The 22,980-nt window shown below is 37.5% G+C and overlaps 1 protein-coding gene across 2 annotated transcripts; it reads right to left on the minus strand.

Moving 5' to 3' along the window:
* Positions 1-5,660: 5,660 nt before the first annotated feature.
* Positions 5,661-21,044, minus strand: LOC141450702 (troponin T-like). Of its 2 annotated transcripts, none has more exons than XM_074121379.1 (10): positions 20,546-21,044; positions 19,296-19,460; positions 18,510-18,560; positions 17,963-18,181; positions 14,579-14,649; positions 14,477-14,498; positions 13,362-13,442; positions 8,684-8,762; positions 6,958-7,215; positions 5,661-5,942 (listed from the first exon to the last, which is right to left on the minus strand). In XM_074121379.1, exons 1-9 carry the CDS (start codon positions 20,666-20,668, stop codon positions 6,962-6,964), a joined length of 1,065 nt encoding a protein of 354 aa, XP_073977480.1. In that variant the 5' UTR covers positions 20,669-21,044; the 3' UTR covers positions 5,661-5,942; positions 6,958-6,961. The 2 variants fall into 2 exon arrangements, with proteins under 2 accessions (XP_073977480.1, XP_073977479.1); XM_074121378.1 differs by lacking the exon at positions 8,684-8,762 and adding an exon at positions 12,311-12,389.
* Positions 21,045-22,980: the final 1,936 nt, after the last annotated feature.

Below are 22,980 nucleotides of genomic sequence, written 5' to 3' on the forward strand. Positions count from 1 at the left end.
TCTGTCCTCCACGCTCATAGCTTCGATGACGAGATTAGTCGAGACCGACTTCGCCTCCTTCCGAGAGCGAGTTGAGCCGTATCTGGATGCGAACCGGCCTCCTGAGGGCCTCTCGGAATGGCATTTGATAGACGGGTTCCAGCAGGTGCAAAATTTATACCTCGAAATTATCGATATCTTTGCGAAGGCTAATTCTGCTTCCTTGGTCACTATGCGGCCATCCACGCCTGCCAGCTCTCCACCGTCGGCAACCCCTGCTTCAACAGCCTCTCCCACGCCTCGCCTTGCTGCATCACTCCCTCCTGCGCTTCCAGCGCACCTGCAGCCTTCAGGTTTTCTCAAGGTCTCTGATGAGGCCGTAGGCATCCCTGCTGCTAGCCCCGGTTCTCCGCGCTCACCTGTTCGCCCCGCTGCCGAGAAGTCACACTCCTCATCTCCTTCACCTCACATTAGTGAGGTTGAGTACCCGTCTCCTCCGCCTTATATTACCAGAGTTAAGTGCGCTTCTCCTCCGCTTCACATCACTGGAACTGAGAACGCTTCTCCTTCGCCTCCTATCAGTAGGGCTGAGTGCTCTTCTATGCCTCATATTCCTGAGGCTGAGGATGTCTCTCCTTCGCTCCCCTTATTTGAGGAGCTGCCCCCCGCATCTCCTCCGTCTTATAGTAGCGGAGTTGAGTGCACTTCTCCTACACTGTACAACAGTGAAGTTGAATGCTTATCTCCTCCGCCTCATCACACTGAGGCTGAGGGCGCTTCTCCCCCGCAATCACCTTTACTTCCCACTTCGGAGGAGCCGCCTATTACGTCTCCTGCATCTCTTCCGCCTCTTACCGCTCAGGCAGAGGACGCCTTTCCTCCGCAATCAACTTTACTCACTGCCTCTAAGGAGTCACGCCCCGCACCTCCTCCATCTCGCATTAGCGGAGCTGAGTGTGCCTCTCCACACAGTGAGGCTGTGCGCCCACCTCCTCCACTCCATGTCATCCGGGCAGAATGCCCTCCGCCATGCTGCACGGTAAACGCAGAACCTGTCTCAGGTTCCGTGTGTACATCCACCGCAGATGATCCAATTGATAGCGCCTTGCACAGTCTTACCCCGCCTCATCTTCAGGAATGCACCCAGGGGTCGAGCGGACCTGCTAGGCTTTCTGAGCCTCTAGACAATGGGCCTAGACGCCCCGCATCACCTAATTCAACCGCAATGTGTATGTATCAGGAAGCTAAGCCACCAGTCAAGGTGGCTCTAGTGACCACTGCTCCTGAGGACAATATTATTTTCCAGTTCTCTTCATTGCTCCACCGCCAACGCATTACTGCGTATTGTTTACGCTTCGGGTTCAACTGCAGGAACCCCACCACGCCTCGCCATGGTGAGCTATCATCCTTGGAGCTACAAAACGCCTTAAGTCATATCATCCGGGTCATACATGAAGAGTATCCTGCTAAGAAATTACTAGAGGTTCATACTCTTTCCTCTCCGCCTTGCTTAGATCTGCAATTAAACCGCTCCTCGAACTCCAAGGATCCGCTGCGCGTACGTGGACCTCTTACTGATGCACCACTACCCTGCGCGTTTCTCTATTCTAAGCGAATGCCCGGGAATCAGTATCGCCCCCGGCTCATTCTTGGTGCTACGCTGCACCGTCTGCTTCCCACTGGTGCCTTAGCCCCCAATGCTTTCGTCCACTGCCACTGCGCCATACCGGATGGGCGCAGAGGTAGCTGGCGCTGCCTTTACAACTGCAGCCAGTGCTGCCCCGCCACGCTTCACTCCATCACTCCCCCTATGGGTGCCCTCTCGCCTAAGCACATCCTTGCTGTTATGGCCTGCAGGGTGGCCGGTGTCAACCTCACCGGCCCCTTCGCCAGGTCTATCGCGCAATTGCGCAGTGACACATTACCCAGGGGGCATCCAGGATCTTTTCACAGCTTCACCACCTTCGCAGCTTCGCTGAGCAAGAAGGCCTCCACGCTGTTCACATCCCCTGTCACCGCTGCCTCTCAACGCTTTGTTGCCCCACGTAGCTTACCCTTCACGATGTGTTCCGATATCAAAACTAATTTCGTGTACGCACAAAACTCACTGCGCGAGCTGGAAAATCACCTCCATCATCCGCAACTTACTTTAACCATGAGGTACACTCCCCCTGCCACAGTGAATGGCGGGCGGGTATATCCCGCGCAAGTCTGCAGTGTGGGCGACATGAAAGAGGCTCCATCTCAGTCCACGAAGCAACACCTCACGCACGCTATCAGTGATCTCCGCTTCTCATGTGAGAGATTGTTAAACATGGTGTTCAGGGTCGAGACCATCCGTAACTCCCCACCGCTAAGCGCTCCATCCTCGGATCGAGCCGCTTCTAAACCCAAGACTCCAGGACCACACTGGTTGCCTTCTCTAACTGCATCTCAAGGACGAGCCCCCTCTACGGTCCATCCCGATCGCATCCGCCAGGAGAATCTCCGTAACCTTATCCCGCAGGCCTTCGGGAACCTTCCCCCGCTTCCGCAGTGGTTCAAACAGCCACGTACTACCGCCAACCGCTTCAGGGGTCACCCGCCGCATCTAGGCCAGACTCCGCTCCTCGCTCATGTCAAATTCACTGAAGCCAAGCCTTCAGGGCGGGCGGGATGTTCGGTCGTGACCGAGACCATTCGGCCAGTTTGGCTAGCGTCCGTCTCTCGCGATTCAGCCTCGCGCCCGCGCGCGTACTAATGTACACATCCGCCTTAATTTCCTTCTTTCTACATATTTCTTATCGCTCATTATTATGTTATTATTTTACACCTTTTTTATCCTCTCAAACTTTCTATATTAACTTGTTGTTTCCGCTTCTATTTCCTTTATTTGTTTTTCTATATTCTAAACCCTTTGCCCCACTACTTCCTTTGAACCATGTGGTCACCTTTCTAGTCTGGGCAGTTCCCCGCTAGTCCTTGTTTAAGACGCTTCTCTGCTCACGCTTTTAGCAACTTAACGCCTCTCAACCCGCTACGCTTCACTACCGCTGACACCTAACAGTACGCATCATCCGCATCTGAACGCCTCTCCAGAATATCGCTTCACGCATATTTCACCGCTTATAGTGCACTTATTGCACTATTCCCCCTTTACTCTTCCGCTTACCTCATTTCCACTTCCGCTACGCTTCTCTGAGCCTGAGCCCAAATATTGCCTCCCTTTCTCAAAGCTCACCACACACACACACACATTTACATAAACATATATACACGCTTCCGCTCCACAGCTTCCTTTCCTCTCAACGCTTCTCAGGCAGCTTATCAACATACCTCACGCACATCGCTCCTTGCAAAGGGTAAGTACCTTCCCCTTTTTCTTTTATTTCTCTTTATTTTTTCTATTCTTCTTTGTCTACTATTATTTCGTACAGCGCCCACTTGGGCACCTTAGCATTTGGGTGTAGGCGGCCACGCGCGCCTACACACATCATGGGACTTAATAATCATGATCACACCAGCAGATATAATAAGAACTATCTTTATAAACACTGATGGCCATAACCTAGACGGCCTTACTTTGAAACGTTTGAAACCTTTCAAATCTTTGAGATAAGGTTAGGTAGGGGTTAAAAAGAAAGTCGGCACCAATGCCTTCACGATCTCCAACAGATAAGTTTGCTATCTTTATCAAAAGTATTTGTAGTATTGGATTGAGTAATATGCTGTGAAAAATGATAGTAATTGAGTGTAAAAATTGGGTGTTATTGCGCATGTCAGCTTGAATAGAATATCAGTAGATTCAATTTTCTTCATCCTCAGCCCCCCGCTTCAATGAGATATGACGCCAACAGACATTCTATTTATTTGAAAACGATGTATGTTTGTGACAATTCTTTTTTTTATGCAGATCCACCTTCCAAACTGGACTACCAAATCGTTTTTTCTTTTTTTTTTGTTGCCCCTGGTGACAGCAAATTTATCAAATTTTCGACACTGAATTTTCAAGAATGGAAATACATGTGTTTGTCTCATGAGTTTGAAAAACAAGATTTGAGGGTATAGTTTTGACGAGGAACACCTATAAGTGACTATGTGTAGTACATTGAAATTTCCAAGACCACAGATAGAATTTGAGCAGTTATTTATGATTTGGACCCCAGAGGACTAATTTTTTTAGAAGGGTCTAGGGTAGCATACTTCAGTTCCAAACGGTTTAACGATGTCTGGAGATCTGAATTGACTTTTCCAGTCTTTTGAGTTTTTCTAAAAATCAGCATACACTATTTTGAATACGCTTGATTCCAATTTTTGTTTTCATATTTCCAAGAAAAATAAAGTAATACTTACTTTTTGAGGCGGGCTTTACGTCCAATTATTAAATTAGAAGTCGTGGACGGCAAATTCGATTTGCCAGTGGTTTTGTTGGGCTCTTCTTTGAAGAGGCATTTCACTGAACTCTATAGACTTACCAACTATTATCTAAAAATATTAGATTTTACCAAAATTTCAAAATTTAAGCAAATCTACTCACCGGAAGTGCCCATTTCACGAAATATATTTTACTAATTTTTAACGATTTCGTTTTGATGTAGGCTCTTTTAAAAAGTGAACATGGTGGGTCTGATAACTGTAATAATTTTCAGCAGAAATGGTAAGTTTCAAGAAAATACAAGTAAACTGCAGCAAGAGTCGAGTTTGAATTTACACCAGATTTCTATTTTACAACTGTGCAGTGCAAAAAAGTCTGTGATTTCCGGTTTAAGATTGTGACAGAAAGATTACACTAGCATTTCTGTAAAAGATTCCGAGAAAGTTTCTAATTAAGATAAGGTAATGATGAAAGTTCCTTTAAAAAGAGGCAAAAACTAAGCCTAGGCTAACGCCTACAATTATTAAAAAGAGTTTATATTTAAAGAAGCCTAGCACACTGGTTTCACACACACACTGACTCTTTTTTTGGTAGAGATCAGTGCTTGTTTTCTACTAAATATGTTGCAGTACTTTTGTATTTGTGTACCACTGTTCGTGTTGTAAGACTGAAGTTTTGGAAGCTTTGTGTTGTACTTAGAAAGTACTCCACAAGTAGCAAAGTCCCTGCACGCATTCTTCTAATTACTGCTTTAAACTTGGTGTAACTTCCTGCTAACATCCGTGTCCTCCACATTTAGATGGGTTCCACTTAACTTGCGGCACCCTAGATATGTCCGTCATTGTGTGCGTCGTCGCCCCCTACTCTGTATCGACTTAACATCATCTCTCTATACGGTTTTGCTCATCATTTGCCTAAACTTTTGAATAAAACGTTTGGGAACTTTAGATTTTAGATTAGACAGGGATATACTCAGCATTCTTCCTCTAACGCCGTCACTTCTCCTTCCTGTGTGAAGCTCACTAATTCTCTTTGGCCATAACCATTGTCTCTCATTCATTGAATTAGCTTGTAGAAGTTACAAAATCCAAAGTTTTCTCTTTCATTCAGTCTCAAAATTCTCCGCACAATACCACCTTGAAGATCTTGTACACTCCGTTTAGAAAGAGACGTTTGATTTAACTTTTAGTTTTAACATCTTTTTACTAAAAATTCCATGTATCAAGAAAATTTCTCAACGTCAATTTTGTTAAGAGAAAAAAAACGTCAAATAAATAAGAGAATTAAAATACACTAAATAATTTGCAATAAATAATTTTATTCTTTCACATAATTTAAATATATATTATTTGATTTGATCAAATTACAACAAAATAAGAAATAAAAATAGAAAATATTTAAAAATAATTAAAGAAAAATGAAATAAACTAGTTTAGTAAACTCCAATGTCTTGTTCTGTTTTTGTCACAAAAATTTCCTAAAATCTTATTTAATTTATTAACCAAACAATTGTTAATCAATAACATTGTTTAATTGATTTAAAAGTCAAATATTATATTGAATAGAGTCGAATTAAAATAATTTTATAATACCATCAGATGTTAAATACCTGCAAATAAAAATAAAGTTTAATAATAGAGATGTAACATAGGTAGCGGTGGCTTTATTTGCATTTACAATATATATAAATATATGTATATATATTCTATATAATATATGTTTAGAATGGAGCTCCTAAACGCACATGTCCTCCTGATACACGCATCACAATCACTTGTATATGTTGCAAATAACATGTACTTTTTTTTTTTGTATTTATAAATTATTTAAAATAATTTTTACTTTCTCTCACTACCGATAAGAGATTGAGTTCAATTCTCGAAATGAACTTTTCAGCTGAAATATCAGTTATTTTTTTTTCTTAATAAAATCGACTGTGAGTAAGCAGAACATATGTACATGAAAAATAAACACTTTGGGCTAGAGAAAAAATGCTCAAATTTTATATTTCGTTCGCGTAAAGTAGAGATAAAATCTCCAACCGGAAATAACAACCTAAAGTTTTCTCTACTTTCTCTTTACTAATTTAAGAAACTTATCGATCAAGTCAAAAATATTCGAAATTGACTTTTTGAAACGGCCTTTTTGGTTGTCACCCCAGTAAGAAAATTTTTGGAGTTCTAGAAAATGGTATAATTTTGTGCGTGTGTCTGTATGAATATAATATCTCTAAAAACGGAAAATCGCAGGATGATAAAAGTCGATATATCGATTAGGTTCCACCAGGATACCAGGGGCTGTAATTTAGGCCACTTTTCAGAAAATTTCACGAGTAAAATTACCCATTTAGTAAAACGGGAAATTCCTAGAGGGAATATTGATCTCTAAATTACATGCGGAACACAAACCTAACTAACTTTAAGTTACAACTTAACTTAAAGAGAGTTTTCGTGTTTTTAAGATGTTCTGATTACACACAATTTTGTTTTGTTCTCTAACAAGTAAAAAGTTGTAGTACGTGGGATTCGAACTGGGGATCTCGCTCTTATGAAACCATGGCAAATGACCACTACGCCAACACCTGCCCTACATAATTTTGCCAAGAATAATGAAAGCGATCTAACCTTTCTATTCCTCTTCCTCCTCCTCCTCTTCCTCCTCTTCCTCAGACTCCTCCTCCTCAGATTCCTCTTCCTCTTCTTCTTCCTCCTCCTCTTCTTCACCCTCCTTCCCCTCTTTTTCTGAATCGTCGGACAGTGACAGCGACAGGTCGGCTAAATGATCAACTTCCTCTTCTACTAACTCTTCCTGTTCTCCTTCTGGTGTCTCTGGAGCGTCCTTCTTCTTGCCAGGTCTCTCTCCAAACCATTTTGGTAGTCTCACTAATTTTAACAGGAACAATGAAAAAATAATCCATAAAGCGAATAAAGTGATAATAAGTACTAAGAATATTTAAGCGCATCTAGCGTAAAAAGACTTATTGCAAAACCTTGCTTATAAAAACGCAGAGATTGAGTCGAGCAACCTGGTATTAGCGATAGTCGCTATCAGATCGCGCTGAAGTAACCCTCTATTACTGCTCCGGAACTATACGTCATAATGTGGAGCGAACACACTCAATCCACTTCCCTAAACCTTCTTGGAATTTGGAATGTTTACTAAGAAAATGTTTGTTTTCAACGGTAATAGCAAAAGTGCTCAATATTTTTCTGATAATTTTGAGCAGATTAAACGATTGCATTGTTTCCATGACAATAGCAAGAGCAAGGAAAGGGATTAGCTAAGTGGTTAGCGTAATAGGTTCATTCTCACGCAGATATGATCAATTACACACAAAAAACACTTCTGTTGAGTGTAGCGTGACGCGCCAAAGCTTCCCCCCAAAACCCCAGTAATAACTCTTAGTTCTCTGAAATAAAATTTGAAAATAAAACGATAACCTTAACGCATGTTATAAAGTGCAATATACTGAAATGGAACTTTAGAGGTAAGTTTTTTAACTTTCGCCTCCTCTCCTCCAAAAAAAAAAAGCGGAAGTTTCCTAAAAAAATGTCGCAAATAAATCGATCTTCTCTGTATGACGTACGCACATAATTTAAAGGAAAACTCGGAACCATTTTCACCCGCCAAAAAAAATTCGCTAAAACTAAAAAGCAATTTCAGTGAAGTGACTCTTCCGCCAGATAATATGTACTTCCTGAATAATAACTTTAATAGCTGATAGTATTACACAAGTAATGAGGAAATACATTAAACGATAGTGGCACTTTAGAGAGTTACCTTTTCCCTCACCAGTCTCTGAAGGAACTTCAAAATTTTTCTCTAGCTGAATGTTTAACTTAAAACAAAAAAAAAAAACTCTAGAAAAATACTTTTTGGATTTTCCCTGATTGGGGGGGGGGCAAACACGATAAGGGTTCGAGTCCTGGTCTAGGGCTTGGATGATGGTTATTCGGTGCATTTATTACTAAAGTAAGTTCGCTATCCACCTCCCTCTACGACTCTTCATTCGTTTCCGGTTTGCAAACTGAGCAAGAATGGCCCGAAAAGCAAAGTTGGTGAGCGATAAAGCCGTGTTAGTGAGCAATCCAGATTCTCTTTCTTCCGTCGCAAAAACCATTTTAATTTTCCTTCCTCCTATTTCTTCTATTTAAAGTTTGTCTGCTTCTTTTTTTTTTTTAATTAATAGATTTAAACAAAGTTGGTCAAACTTCAACCAAACTTAAAAAAAAAAGGAAAGAAAAAGTTTAAACTTGTTCAGTTTTCTTGATTAAATTGAATTAAAAACGAAAAACAAAAAAAAAGCAGCAAAAAACTAAAATACAAACAAACCAAATTAAATTAACTTACGTTGAATTCTTTTTCCAAACTTGTTAGATTTTTCATTCCATAATTGTTCTACGATTTCTTTGTTCTGTGCTTCCAAACCCTATAGTTTTATAAAAAAACAACATGCTCAAGTTAGGGAAGAAATACAGAAAACAATACGATGATACTTGATAACATTTTGAACAATAGAAATAAACAAACAATAAAGAAAAAAAACAACGTACATATAAACAAAGAATAACTTCTCACAAATAAAGGGGAAAGTGAAAAAAACATTGCCAACTGCAGACTTTCTCTTTGCTCTATCGAGAGAATGCGCTGTAATCGTGCAGATATTGTATTTTTTCCTCCCTGTTTTTTGAACGCCTGTTTTTACTAAACAGAATTTCCAATGTTTGAAGATTCTCTCGCTGGCGGCGCCCCCAAGTTTGTTTTTAAAATGGTGATTACAAAACACATGTATCTACCAAATTTCACTTTATTTATTTGCCTTGATTAAGGAATTATTTTTGAAGTATTTAATTTTGTTAAGGAAAGAAAATATTATTTTAGTATTTCAGCAAGTCTTGGTTGTTGGTACAATTGGAAGAGTGGGGGTTGATGTATGTAGAAGGAGAAGCTTTGGAGCGCTTCTTATGTCTTTAGTCTGTGCTGATTGTGTATTCGCGTTTTAGGTTAAGTTTAATATTTTTAAATGTGTTCACTTTGTCTATGATTATAATACAATATATTATGTTTCTTGTTTAATGTGTTGTTTGTTCGTTTGTACTGTTATTATTTTTATACTTCTCCCGTTAACCCTAACAAATTTCTAAAGTGATAAGAATTAAATACGATTCAAATGGTCCAAGTTTAAACTTTGAGAATAGTAGGTAAGAGAAAGTCCATTAAGCTTCAATTACTTTGCCAAACTTTCGGCCTTAGGAACTAAAGGCATCGTTAGGGCATTTTAAGCTGATGAAACTAGCCACTAAGTTGCAATCGTTGTACGTAGTACCTAGTTCGAAATGTCGGCCTAAAGAAATAAAAAAAATATATATATACACTGGGCCAAAAAAGTCTGTGAACACTAACCTAAATTTTATTACTTTTATTATTATCTTATTAGAAACTTCTTTTATTTTCAAATGAAATATACTATTCGATAGACAGAAACCAGAGTTTTTCATTTTATATTCAATCTTTTATTTTTGTTCAGCAGGAATATCACAATTAAATGTTTAACAAAACAACACCCCAAACGAATGCAAAAAAAGTCTGTGAACAGCTGTATAAATATGTAAAAACATTAAGATAACAAACAGAAAAACGATTGAATAAAGTTTCAAAGTTCTCTATTGTATTGTAGAAACCACTACAGTCAGTTTTGTGAATAAATAATCTAATTAGTACATATTTAACCACTAATATGGAAGTTCCCAGACCAATTCGAGAACTTATTGTGACGTTGCGAAATGAAAGAAAAAGTATTCGAGAAATAGGGAAGATAGTTCAAAAAAACCCTTCAACGGTGCATAATATAATTAAAAAGTACGGAAATGTGATTAGTAGGCCACGCAGTGGACGGCCACCAAAACTTAATTCCTTTCATAAACGGCAAATTCTGAAGTCTGTTCGAGAAGAACCCAGGACAAGCGCTCAAAAATCAGTCAAGAATTATCAAGTGGTTATGTGTAAGCGTAACACCACAGACAATTAGAAATAAATTACATGAATACGATTATTGCGGTCGAGTCCCGAGGAAAAAACCTTTAATCAATAAAATAAATAGTAACCGCCGATTGGATTTCGCGAAAGAATATGTTTCTAAGCTTTCTAGTTTCTGGGAAACCGTAATCTTTTCAGATGAGTCGAAATTCAATGTATGTGGGTCTGATTGACGACAAAAAGTGTGGCGAAAAAGAAATGAAGCTATGAAAATGAAAAATATGAAGCCTACTTTTAAGCATGGGGGAGGCAACATTCTGGTGTGGGGTGCATGAGTGCTAAAGGAGTGGGCAAGTTAGATCTAATTAATGGTATGATGGACCAATATGTGTATGTGGATATATTAAGACGCAATTTAAAAGAAAATTCAAAAAAATTAGGGTTGGAGGGAACGTTTGTCTTCCAACAAGACAATGACCCGAAACATACCGCACTAAAAACTCGGGAATGGCTTTTAAATAATACACTCTGGCGCCTAAACACCCCTCCACAATTGCCAGACCTTAACCCAATAGAACATTTGTGGGATGAAATCAGCCGCGAAATAAATAAACGAGGAATAAGAAACCGTGAACAACTAAAAAACGCTATTTTAGAAGAGTGGGATAAAATTCCAACATTGACGACCACAAAATTATTAGGATCGATGAAAGCTCGCTTGTTGGAAGTGATTAGGAACATAGGAGGTCCTACAAGTTTTTAAAATTTATAATTCACGTACAATGTGTAAGAATGATTTATTTCTGCAGTGTTCACAGACTTTTTTTGCATTCGTTTGGGGTGTTGTTTTGTTAAACATTTAATTGTGATATTCCTGTTGAACAAAAATAAAAGATTGAATATAAAATGAAAAATTCTGGTTTCTCTCTATCGAATAGTATATTTCATTTGAAAATAAAAGAAGTTTCTAATAAGATAATAATAAAAGTAATAAAATTTAGGTTAGTGTTCACAGACTTTTTTGGCCCAGTGTACATATATACAGGGTGATCCGGTAAGTATTGTCCATACGCCTACTGTGTGTAGTACATCTAAAGTGGGACTTCAAAGACGTATTGGCCAACTTCATATTTTCCACTGTTCTTGAGTGACACTTAATTTTTTTTGGTACTAAAAATGTTATTACTCAGAAAGTTTTAGTCCGAATTCGATGCTGATGATACGGTTAGAAAGACAGATAAAATTTCCTAAAAATTAACACCATTTTGAAGCATAAATTATTCTCCAAACAGCCTAAATCTTCCTCCGGAAACTGGGAAAAATAAAAAGTAATCGAAATTTTTGAAGAAAACTCATTAGGCCCTTATGTGATCATTATCAGACCCTAGGTGCTGGCCACTTTTTAGTAAAAGTTCCCTTGTCTAATGTGGTACTTTCTAACGGTATATCATTTTCCAGGATTCCATTTTATCTTCATAACGAGAAATTACGTTTGTTTTGCTAGAAAAAACGTGTTCTCCAACACTCAACAGTGATAGTTTATCCAAGTTGTTTAATTCATTGAAAACTCTTTTAGATGGAGCAGTAGTCAATTTTTAAAGTAGGCTTTCTTAAAAATAAGGAATGAATTAAATGAATCAGTCACCAAAAAAAAAGATGAACAGTTCTGTCCAGTAAATTTTTCTTTATAGTCTTGGATAATTTTTTAAACAATATTTACAATTCTGAATGTAGCTCATATTCTGTTTGAATGAAGTTATTGTTAATGTTAACTTCAACTTTACTTTGGGATCTAGTAAAATTACATAAAACTTTGGGAGTTGATGTATCTACGAAGACAACAATGGGTGGGTGCCTTTTTTTGGTTTACTTGCTGGGAGAAAATAACGTAGAATTTAGTGCAAATAAAATGGACATCAACAACCACTGACTAAACATTCCAATTGATTTCCTATTTACAAGAGACGGACACTTTTTTGTTTTTTCTTTGTTAAAACTTACTGCGACGACGTTTGTTAAAACGCTCTGATCGTACGGTCCATCGTTTTTCCATGTCTTCAGCGATCAGTGTCTCCCATCCCTGATATTTTAAATAGATATATATATTTTGTTCAAAATTAGTAAATGGAGTGAGTAAAAAACAGTTGACAAAAAAAACAAACATATTTTTATGTTAATCTTTAAAGAAGTGTCTATTCCAAATCAGGTGTTTCATCAAAAGATCCATTTGTGTTTCCTTCGGGATCTTACAAAAAAAAAGAAGCTGGTTAACTAGTGGATCCATTTAAAGGTCTTAACTAGGAGATATCACGTGACAACACTGAAACTTCTTACTATTTCCTTTTTGATTTCCGACAACCCATCGAACTCATAAAGAAGTTGTCCATTGCTGGAAAACTGGACACAAATTTGTCCAGAGTTAAACCACCAGGTTCAAGACTAAAAAGTTGGAAAGAAGCGATTTTTTCCAGTATGGTATTAGCCTGATAGCTCGGTTAGGCGGCTGCCCTTAGGGACATCAGGCGCCCTTATTCGAGATCCAGGGACGGTAGCCAAGGAGCTGTATGGTGCCTTAATGGTTTGTCTGGATATTTGTAAATGCTATGTAGAAAAGTAACCCTTTTAGATATCTCTTAAGAATATAGCGGAATGTAATGTGGATCCCAAATTCTCGGGGGAGCCACAACCAGGTTACAGAAGTGGCGTTATCTTCGACGGGTTGTGCGTTAAACAAGATGGGGGCAGAGTCAGAAATGCTACGCCTACGATCTAGACTCCGCAACAAGCGAGTACAAGTGTAGTTCGGAGGAGACTTACAGGATGCTCTGGACTGCCTTGCCGCCGGCGAGGAATAGAGAGGGAGTTCAGGGCAGAAATACTTGTGAAGGCGCCTCACTCTGCCTAGGCAGAGCAAGACGGTTAGGGTAATAATGATTATGATCATTCAGTTTTATTTTTTTTTATCAATTTTGGGCCAGAGATAGAATTTCCCGATTTTCCACATTTTAATAAATCTTTAAGAAAATGTTTAACCAAAAAAAACAAAACTTACGCCTTCGAAAAGTTTCTTCTTGTCGTCGTACGATCTGATGTCCACTCTTCGTTCATATTTTGATGCTACTTGGATTTTTGGCTGAAAGCAATTTTACTAACTTCAAAATTTGCAAATATTAAGACTAAACTAAGTGCAAACCTGATAATGGTGGTGGAAAGGTTATGTTGTGGGTTCAGGTTTCTTTTTAGATCGATGTATATATCGATATTGGTAGATAGCAAGCGCCTCCTAACTTCCAGTTGCTCGGATTAAAATTAATCTTCTTAATTAGAGAAAACAAAGAAATTATTATTAAGTTTGAATTTTCTTGATATACGAGTACACCATAATGTTTGTATTGATAGGTAATTTTATTTTCTCTCTATTTCTTGATCTTGCCAAGACAATTGTAAAACATTTAGTATAGACTTAGGCTATAGTTTTTCCAGCCATAAGGAAGACGCCCAAAAGGGGTAACAGTAATGGCTGCGTCAATTTCTTATAAAACGGAAATGAAAAAAACTAAGCACCAATCAACCAAACATGCAAACAGCAAATGTTGTGATTTGGTTGACTCCGGGTGCACGAACTGTTTGCGAGCACGAACAGCTAGAATGTTTGCTAGACCATGACAAACGGTTTGCGGTTTGCTGCACCAGACAGTCAGTCAATAGCGAACGTTGGCGTTTTCCAAATAACCACCCACTTTTGGTGTTTGGTGCTCGTATTGTTTGCGGGACGAGCTGTGGTTATTAAGTGACTTGTAAGACGAATAAACATCAGTATCTGATCATCTTTAAACATGTATTTATTACTTTGGTTTAAGGAGTGTCAACATTTGAGGCTATGTCCGTTACAGACTACACAGTCTATGAGCCGTAACAGGTGGCTAGGAACAGAAAATCTACGGCAGGCAATTGGATTTGAATCCTGGATCTCCTCGAGGAAGTAAACTGCACCAATCGCTAAGCTTATTCTCGTTTGTGCGATTAGCATAACTAAGTAAACCACAAAAACATGTATTTCCCCTATAAATGCTGTTATGAAAATTATAATTCGCAATACTTCTTTCTTAAGAGCACAAAAATTATGAGAAATAATACATCCATGCAGAATCACCGAAGATAACTTACCGGATAACGACCAGTCAAAGCTCTGAAAAATAAAAACTCCAAGTTAAAGAAGATGGAAAAAACTTTACGTAGAAAAACATACAAGTATTTCAAAATACTTACTCCGGGTCCAGACCTCTTTTAAGCGCTTTATGTCTGAGTTGCTGTTTTTGGCGTTCTTTTAACTCCTTCAGCTGAGTTCATTTACAATTTTTTTTTTTTTTTTTTTTTTTTTTTATGAAAAATAAAAAACAAATTATTAATTTTTGGCAAACATTAAACTTTCTCTTGTTACAAATATCATAATCTTTGTCTTAAAACGGTCTTAGGACACTTGAGGATCAATAACTTTTACTTGAGTCATTCTACAAGATTATCCAATGTGGAGTAGTTAAAAGTAAAGTCATTTCTATAATGTTTAGACAGTCTTCAAAGTCCGTCCAACTACCAATTAGATTTTATGTACTAAAATGAACAAGTAAACATACTTTATTGTAAATTTATTAAATTAACCATTAAATAAAATCCAAAGGCATAGACCCCGGGAATCGAACCCACCAAACCAGCAATACATATTAGCTTTGCGGTGCGCGCCTCTAACCACTCGGCTACCATGGCGCACTCAAAATATCGTTTTGGGTAATATAAGGATTGTACCACTTACGTAGTATTGAATTCACCGTCCACCCCTAATGATGCTGTAATAAAAATAAAAATTCCACCAAAATGTTTACTCGCTGAAAGAATTGGGACTTTATTTTTTTTATTTATTTTTTTAATAAATGAGCAAAATTGAGAAAAATAATTGGGGCGCAAAAAAAAAAGAAGTTTAGTAGTTACATAAGCTTACATAACGACTTCTTATGTAAGCCCTAACTTTGTCCAATATGGTGATTCAATTTAGACAACATTTACTGAAACTCATACGACTTTCTTTTACTAAAACCCTCGAAGTTTCTAACTCATACATATTCTTTAAACTACGGGTTTTGAAAAGTCTGCATTTTTAAGGAAATCACACATTAGTGCGATTTAGTAAAGTGCTATATTATTGGCTAAGACATTTAGTATAGTGCTACATTATTGGTTAAGACATTTAGTACTCGTAAAGTGCTATATTATTGGTTAGGGCATTTAGTATAGTGCTACATTATTGGTTAAGACATTTAGAATAGTGCTATATTATTGGTTTTGACATTTATAATAGTGCTGTATTATTGGTTAAAGCATATAGTATAGTGCTATATTATTGGTTAAGAAATTTAGTATAGTGCTACATTATTGTTTAAGACATTTAGTATAGTGCTATATTATTGGCTAAGACATTTAGTATAGTACTACATTATTGGTTAAGACATTTAGTACTCGTAAAGTGCTATATTATTGGTTAGGGCATTTAGTATAGTGCTACATTATTGGTTAAGACATTTAGAATAGTGCTATATTATTGGTTTTGACATTTATAATAGTGCTGTATTATTGGTTAAAGCATATAGTATAGTGCTATATTATTGGTTAAGAAATTTAGTATAGTGCTATATTATTGGCTAAGACATTTAGTATAGTGCTATATTATTGGTTAAGACATTTAGTATAGTGCTATATTATTGGCTAAGACATTTAGTATAGTGCTATATTATTGGTTAAGACATTTAGTATAGTGCTATATTATTGGCTAAGACATTTAGTATAGTGCTATATTATTGGCTAAGACATTTAGTATAGTGCTATATTATTGGCTAAGACATTTAGGATAGTGCTATATTATTGGCTAAGGCATTTAGTATATGCTATATTATTGGTTAAGAAATTTTTGTCCAAATTGAAAATATTTCAACTCATTGAAAATAAATAAATTGCCTAATATTAGCACATTGAAATATTAAGGAAAATTAAATAAGTTACTAGAATTTCAAGTTTAAAAGAAATCCCTAGGGCCGAAATGTGCATCTATTGATCACTTTATTGTTTAGCACCTGTAGTATATCATCTACCCGCGGGATGGGTTTAGTGGTTATGAGCGTGGCTCCACGTGCATCTACTTTTTATTTGTTAGAAAAGAAAAAAAAAATTGTTAATAGTAAAGTATGTGCTTCCGCCCCCTCCCCTGTCACCAATACCTAATTGGTAGTTGCAGGTTAAGTACCGCCTGAAAAAATAAAACAAAATAGGCGATTACTATACTTTATCATCTGCCCAGTTAATGACGTTTGTTTTCAATGATCTTGAAGCAGATCTTCTGAGAAGATCTAAAATACCTTTACTTTAGCCAACTGAAACGGAGCCAAATCATTTCTAGTAAAAACTCTGGGTTTAACGAAAACATTTAGAACTGTAGACAAAAACCAAAAGAAGAAAAAAAAAAAAGGTCAATGTGGACGTTTTGTTGCACTGAAATTATTTCCGGTTATATGAGCGCCAATATATTCAGAAAAAACAAAACGATTTATTGAATAAATTGTTAAAAGTAAATAATTTATTTACAAAAACGTATCTACCAGCAATGTTTTGGATACAAGCTCTGCTGCATGAAACAATTCACACACAGCCAAGCACAAAATATCCATATAGTCTCCATATAATTTATAGACAGCATTCTAACAATTTATGGGCAATAACGATTTTCAATTTAATGGGCGTATCTAATTGGCCAAATCCAGATAATTTGAACAATAGCTTTGCAGCTAGACATTGTACCCGGTTTACTGTTTATTTTCTATATATAATAAAATAATAGTTATTGAAATGAATCTATTGCTAGTAATACTTCTTTTAAATTCATATTTCAAATTTTTGTATTCTCCTGCTCGACCAACGGTGATACTGAAATCGGGCACTTCGATCTTCGAAAGAACGGAATAAACAAGCATTGATTCGTCTTCTCAGGCGCCACGGTAGCCGAGCGGTTAAGAGACTAGACCCGCAGTGCTAAGATATATTTTTTGTTAGTGGGTTCGATTCCCCTGGTCTAGGCCTTGGATTTTATTTAATGGTTAATAAAAGAAATTTACAGTAAAGTATGTTAGACCCGCAAAGCTTGATGTATTGTTGGTTAGTGGATTCTATTTAATGGTTAATCAAAAGAAATTTATAGTAAAGTGTGTTAGGCGGTTATAGACTAGACCCGCAAAGCTAAGATGTATTGTTGGTTTAGTGGGTTCGATTCCCCCGATCTTAGGCTTTGGATTTTATTTAATGGTTAATAAAAGAAATTTACAGTAAAGTATGTTAGGCGTTTAAGAGACTAGACCCGCAATGCTAAGATGTGTTGTTGGTTTAGTGGGTTCGATTCCCGGTATCTAGGCCTTGGATTTTATTTAATGGTTAATCAAATAAATTCACAGTAAAGTATGTTCGCTAGTCGCCTCCGTCCACCACACCTAATTGGTAGTTGGACGTTAAGCCCCGCCTGAAAAAATAGGCAATTACTTTACTTTACTACTGCTTACAGAGAGTGAACATTTTTTAAAGTATAACCTTAGATTGACAATAATTATATCTACTTACATCATAATCTTGCCTTTTCAGCCGTTCTTCTAGGTCATACTTTTCAGTCTCCAGTTTGACTATTGTGTCCCACATTTCCATAGCTTTCAGCCTCAGTCTGTCTATGTTGAAATTCTCGATCTGCAACGGCGGCACCCTGATCGACAGGGAGATCTTCTTCTCCTCTTCCAGTTGCTCCTTAGTTTTATTTCGTTCCTGTTGCGCTGTATTTTCGTTCAACTGATACAACAAGAAGATTTATTCAATCTGGTCTCTTGTAACAGGATGAGAGAATATTGTAGATTTTATTTGATTGCCGTTTACTGTTTACAAAAACAGTAAAGAAGAAGAACAATTTTTGAAAATGCATTTTTTGCCCATTTTTGGCAACAGTTTTCTCGAAATCTATTTGATCTGAGTTGTTGCATAAAAATTACAGTCATAAAAGAGTATGTGTCCTATATTTTAAAGAAAATTTGGTAATTTTAACTTTTATAGGCGGGGAAAAACCGTGCAATAAGTGAATGAATAGTTTTTCTCAGTAATCAAATAAATAACTTTAACTTACAGGCTCCTTCTTAGGGATGGTAAAATTAGGTCCTTTGCTCTTTGTTTGCTCCTGAAAAAGAAACAATTTCTTTATCATTTCTTCTTTAAAAAGTAGAATAGTCCTTGTGGGTGAAGACTAAAAGAGTACCCCGAAGGCCACTGACCGTGGGCTTTTTGTTTCCTTCTCCTTTCCCGTCTCCATTCCTTCTAACCTCATTTAATTACCTGGGGAAGTTGGGTCTCATAGTCGAGGTGACGGCAACCCATCTAAGGGAATAAACCCTAAGAGGAGTCCCTAGTCTTCCTAGTAAGGAAGCCTGCCCCATCCCCCATTACCCCTACTGGCAACGAAACCATAAAGAAAAAAACCATTTTTGGTTGTGGAAAAAATTCTGTCTTTATCAGTAATTTACGGTCCCAGCTAATAATTGAAAGTCGATAGTTAAGCCTGATTGATTTCAATGATAATCATTCAATTAAAATTACAATTAGGCAATTATAAGATGCTAACGAAGATGTTGGATGATTCCTGGGAGAATTCGAGAATAGGGTGCAAGCACTAGAGGGTTGGAGCTTGGAATCTGGTATGGGAACTTGTAGAAGGATTTGATCAGAGTATTGTAGAGCGGTTTCTGAGTAGGTTGTAAAAAGAAGGAAACGACCAACCCGCTACAGTTATTGAGCTGAGTCAGATTAGAGTCCCCCAGGAGATTGGCCAGAAAGCCTATGACGTGGCGACCCAAAAGCTCTATTGTGGCAGCTACTGGTTAGGGCCCTTCTCACCATTGAAGGCTAGCCTGCTTACCTTAAGGGCTGCCATCATAGCCTGCCTCTTCTTCTCAGCTTCCTCTAACCTCTTGCGCTTTTCTTCCATTTCTTTCTGCCTTTTCTCTTCCGCTTCCCTCTGCTTCCTTTCTTCCTCAGCTTTCTTCCTCTCGGCCATTTTCTTTTCCTCTTCCGCTCGCAATACCTGGAATTTGATTTATAAAAATTAGAAAAGGAAAAATATCAAATATTATTTTCTACAAAATGGTCTTGAATCAGAAGGGAACTCTAATCTTGACTTGCGGTGAGTATTCAATGTTTAATAAATCGGGCATATTCGCGAGACATCCACGAGCTATTTAAAGCCCTTTGATAGGCAGTGAAAAGGAATCAGGTTCAGTTGCTATTATTCTCAAAGAAGTGTTAGTTTTTAATATAGGTTTACTAAGTAAAGTAATTGCCTATTTTTTCATGCGGGCTTTACGTCCAACTACCAAATTAGATGTCGTGGACGGAGGCGACTAGCAAACATATTTTACTGTAAATTTCTTTTATTAACCATTAAATAAAATTCAAGGGCTAAGACCGGGGAATCGAACCCACTAAACCAACAATACATCTTAGCTTTGCGGGTCTAGTATCTTAACCGCTCGGCTACCCTGGCGCCTTGTAGGTTTATTATAACAATACGGCTTCAAGGGCTGCATATCGTCCGAGGACCTTTCCTTCATAAAAAAGTAATTCAAAACCATAATAGGTCTTAATCTAGACCGGATACGGAAGCTAACAAGAATTCGCATTTCTGCTAAAGCCATTTTCCTCAAAAATAGAATACTTCAAACTCATTTTGTCCTTGGTAATATAATAAAAACGATAAAAATTGCACTTTAGAGGGAAACCATCCACTAACCTAGCAGTTTCGTAGAATGAATGTTAATGTATTTTTTACGTTTTTATATTATGTTTCAAGTTTTCTTATTTAATGTATATGTTTATTAAGTTTAAAAAGGAAAATTGCTGGTGCCATTTTCAAGAAAAACCTCTTAAAATAACTGGAAAATAATAGTTTTCAAAGGGGGGTATGTCTAGTTTAGGGATAATGGTAGATAATTATAGTCGATTTGTAGGGATAGCTTTCTTTGTTCTTTATGGAGATACTTTGTCCTAAACCGCAGGGGGGCGGGGGGAGGGGCCCTCAAAACGTGATATTTCCTGTGAAAATGAAAACTTTTAGAATTTTCATCACAAGATGACGTTTAGAGAAAAAAAAAAATAACTTAATAAACCAACCTTTCGATTTGCTTGCTTCTCCTTCATCTGCTTCAATTCCTCCTCCTCTTTGGTCCTTTGCGCACGCCATTCTGCGATGTAATCTTTCAGTTGTTCATCTAAAGCAGCCGCTCTGGCGTCCATTATAATTGATTTGTCTTCAGTAAATCAAGTATCTATTTTTGTCCAAGTAAAATTCCACCAAAAAAAACAAAAAAAAAAAACAAGAACAAATTAAGCCCAGTAAGAAGACATTGAAACCGGATATTCAAAAAGAATTTGACCGGAAATTAAAAAAAAAAAAAAAAAAAAGCTGCAGATCTGATGAACGCGAGATGTTACTATTGGCTTCACAAGTAACCCGTTCGGCTGTTAGATCACTGCTAACTAGTTCTGATTGTACCTTTCGCACTTGCACTAACTTCAACTATTATTAGCCCAATGAGTCTACAAACTATATCTGATGACGTCATGCATTACTAACCGATCACACAGAGTAGTTTTGTCTTTCTCTTTCCCCCCCCCCTGTCCGCCCATGGTTAAATCCGACTATGGAGCAATCTGGGAGAAAAATAGTTGTTGACCAGAATATAAAGAAAAAGGACCTGGAGTATTGACTCGCATGACTTCCAGCTTCCGGCTGTTTTCACATTTTTATCTAAATTTGAGGACGTTGTACCAAAAGTGCCAACCACCCTTGGGTAGTTGATTCCCCCCAAAAATGGCTATTTTTGTTGTAATTTATAGTCCCATATCTTGTTTTATTGTTAATGAGGTATAAACGTGGGGCTAAAATCAAGTTTGACGGAAAACTGCTCCACCGGAACTACAGGATTGTTCACTTTGCCGGAAATTACTCCAAAGGTTTTTCCGATAACGTCGTATTCTTTTATTATTTTTTTTTCAAGAAAAATTCTTTTTGGATTTGGAAATTTTATAGTAACTTAGGAAGTCGGTCAGAGTTGGTTCCCACCTAAGAGTTATTTTTCAGTATAGAGTACTGTTTAAAAAAAACCATAATGTAGATGAGAATTGATATGAATCAAATCATGGGAGTCTGGAGAATATTAATGAGTTCAAACCTTGACTATGGTTGTAACAAGAAGTCATGTGAGTGTGCACACGAGATCCTTTTAGCCTCAAGCCGTGAGCTAACAGCTCATTATTATTGTTAATTATTAATTGTTGTTGTTATATTTTATTTATTTTTAAGTATTATCGATAGTTCCAATTTTAAATACAATCTCAACACCACAAGCGATCGTCTAGAGTTTGGCGCACAATGATCGTACGATCAGCTTAGCGTATGTATAGGAATCATATGGAGAAAGATCTATTTAGGATATCACATCAAAGTTATTACGACGTAGGGGCGGGTGTTGGTCTAGTGGTCAAGAGCGTGGCTTCGTATGTGGGAGATCACCGGATCGAATCCAGCGTACGGGTACTTTTTATTTGGTGGAAAAAATTGTTTATAGTGAAGTATGAGCTTCCGCCAACGTCCACGACTCCTATAAATGTTGGATTGTTGGACGTTAAGCCTCGCCTGAAAAAATAGGCGATTACTTTACTTTATTACAATGTAAAACCTTAGGAATAGCAAATATTTGAAAGGAATCAGATATGTATGATCGTTTGACAATTATTATTGGTAGTTTTGTGAACAGTTCCTGCAGCAAACTAGCGTTAACAGTGCTCACGATTAGATCATAAAGAATGGATATCTTAACTGCTGTGTTCATTTTGTCCATTCATGCCACCAGAAGCGCCACTTGGCTTCCTTCCAAACGGCTACTTCCGCTTTGTCGCTCCTCCCTCCTCCACCCGCAACAGTATTTCGCAGTATTATCCCAGTTTTCTAACCTCTTTTCTGTCTCTTTTCCTGTTTGCTCCTTCTCTCTCTCGCTCTCTTTTAAGATTATTTTTAGGATAACTTAGTGGAACGCGATGAAGTATAGATCGTTCACAGCTAGTTAGATATAGCCTTTTTCGTTTTTTATTCCAGTTGGCTATATGTTCTTAAAATGGAGAGAAAATATTCTTCCAGGTTAAGACAAAGTTTCAAATTTCCTTTTTCAACATTTCCTTACAGTTAGATCCTCTGCTATTCCCCATATTTACATATTCAACATTCCCTCGAACCTCTCTCTAACAACCATCACTTCCCCAGCACAGCCTTTTTCTTCTCATCCTGAGATACCCATAATAATAGTATCCAAAAATCCCTTGATCAAACATTGTAAAAATTACTGTTCTGAACATCATCCACCTTTCTGTTAGAACAATTCTCAAGATTATATCGTGAAACGTAAAACTACAAAAAGAAAATACGTAATTCATACAAACTGAAACATTTTGAAGGGTGTGTATCTACCAGAAATGAAAGTTTGAAGTTCTCTGCAGAAAAAAAAAAAAATTATTGTTTGGTTTAGCTTTAGAGCTATGCACAAATAGAT

This window comes from Rhodnius prolixus, unplaced genomic scaffold (genome assembly GCF_049639745.1).
Source record: "Rhodnius prolixus isolate KJV_2025 unplaced genomic scaffold, Rpr scaffold_8, whole genome shotgun sequence".
Taxonomy (NCBI): Eukaryota; Metazoa; Arthropoda; class Insecta; order Hemiptera; family Reduviidae; genus Rhodnius; species Rhodnius prolixus.

Bases quoted from the DNA above. Each gene is read 5' to 3' on its own strand.
- LOC141450702 (XM_074121379.1), bottom strand. From the start codon at position 20,668: ATGGACGCCAGAGCGGCTGCTTTAGATGAACAACTGAAAGATTACATC. The intron at 19,461-20,545 runs GTTGGTTTATTA...ATCAAATTCCAG, and splicing joins AGAAGCAAGCAAATCGAAAG to GTATTGCGAGCGGAAGAGGA. The intron at 14,499-14,578 runs GTAAGTATTTTG...TTTATTTTTCAG, and splicing joins AAAAGAGGTCTGGACCCGGA to AGCTTTGACTGGTCGTTATC.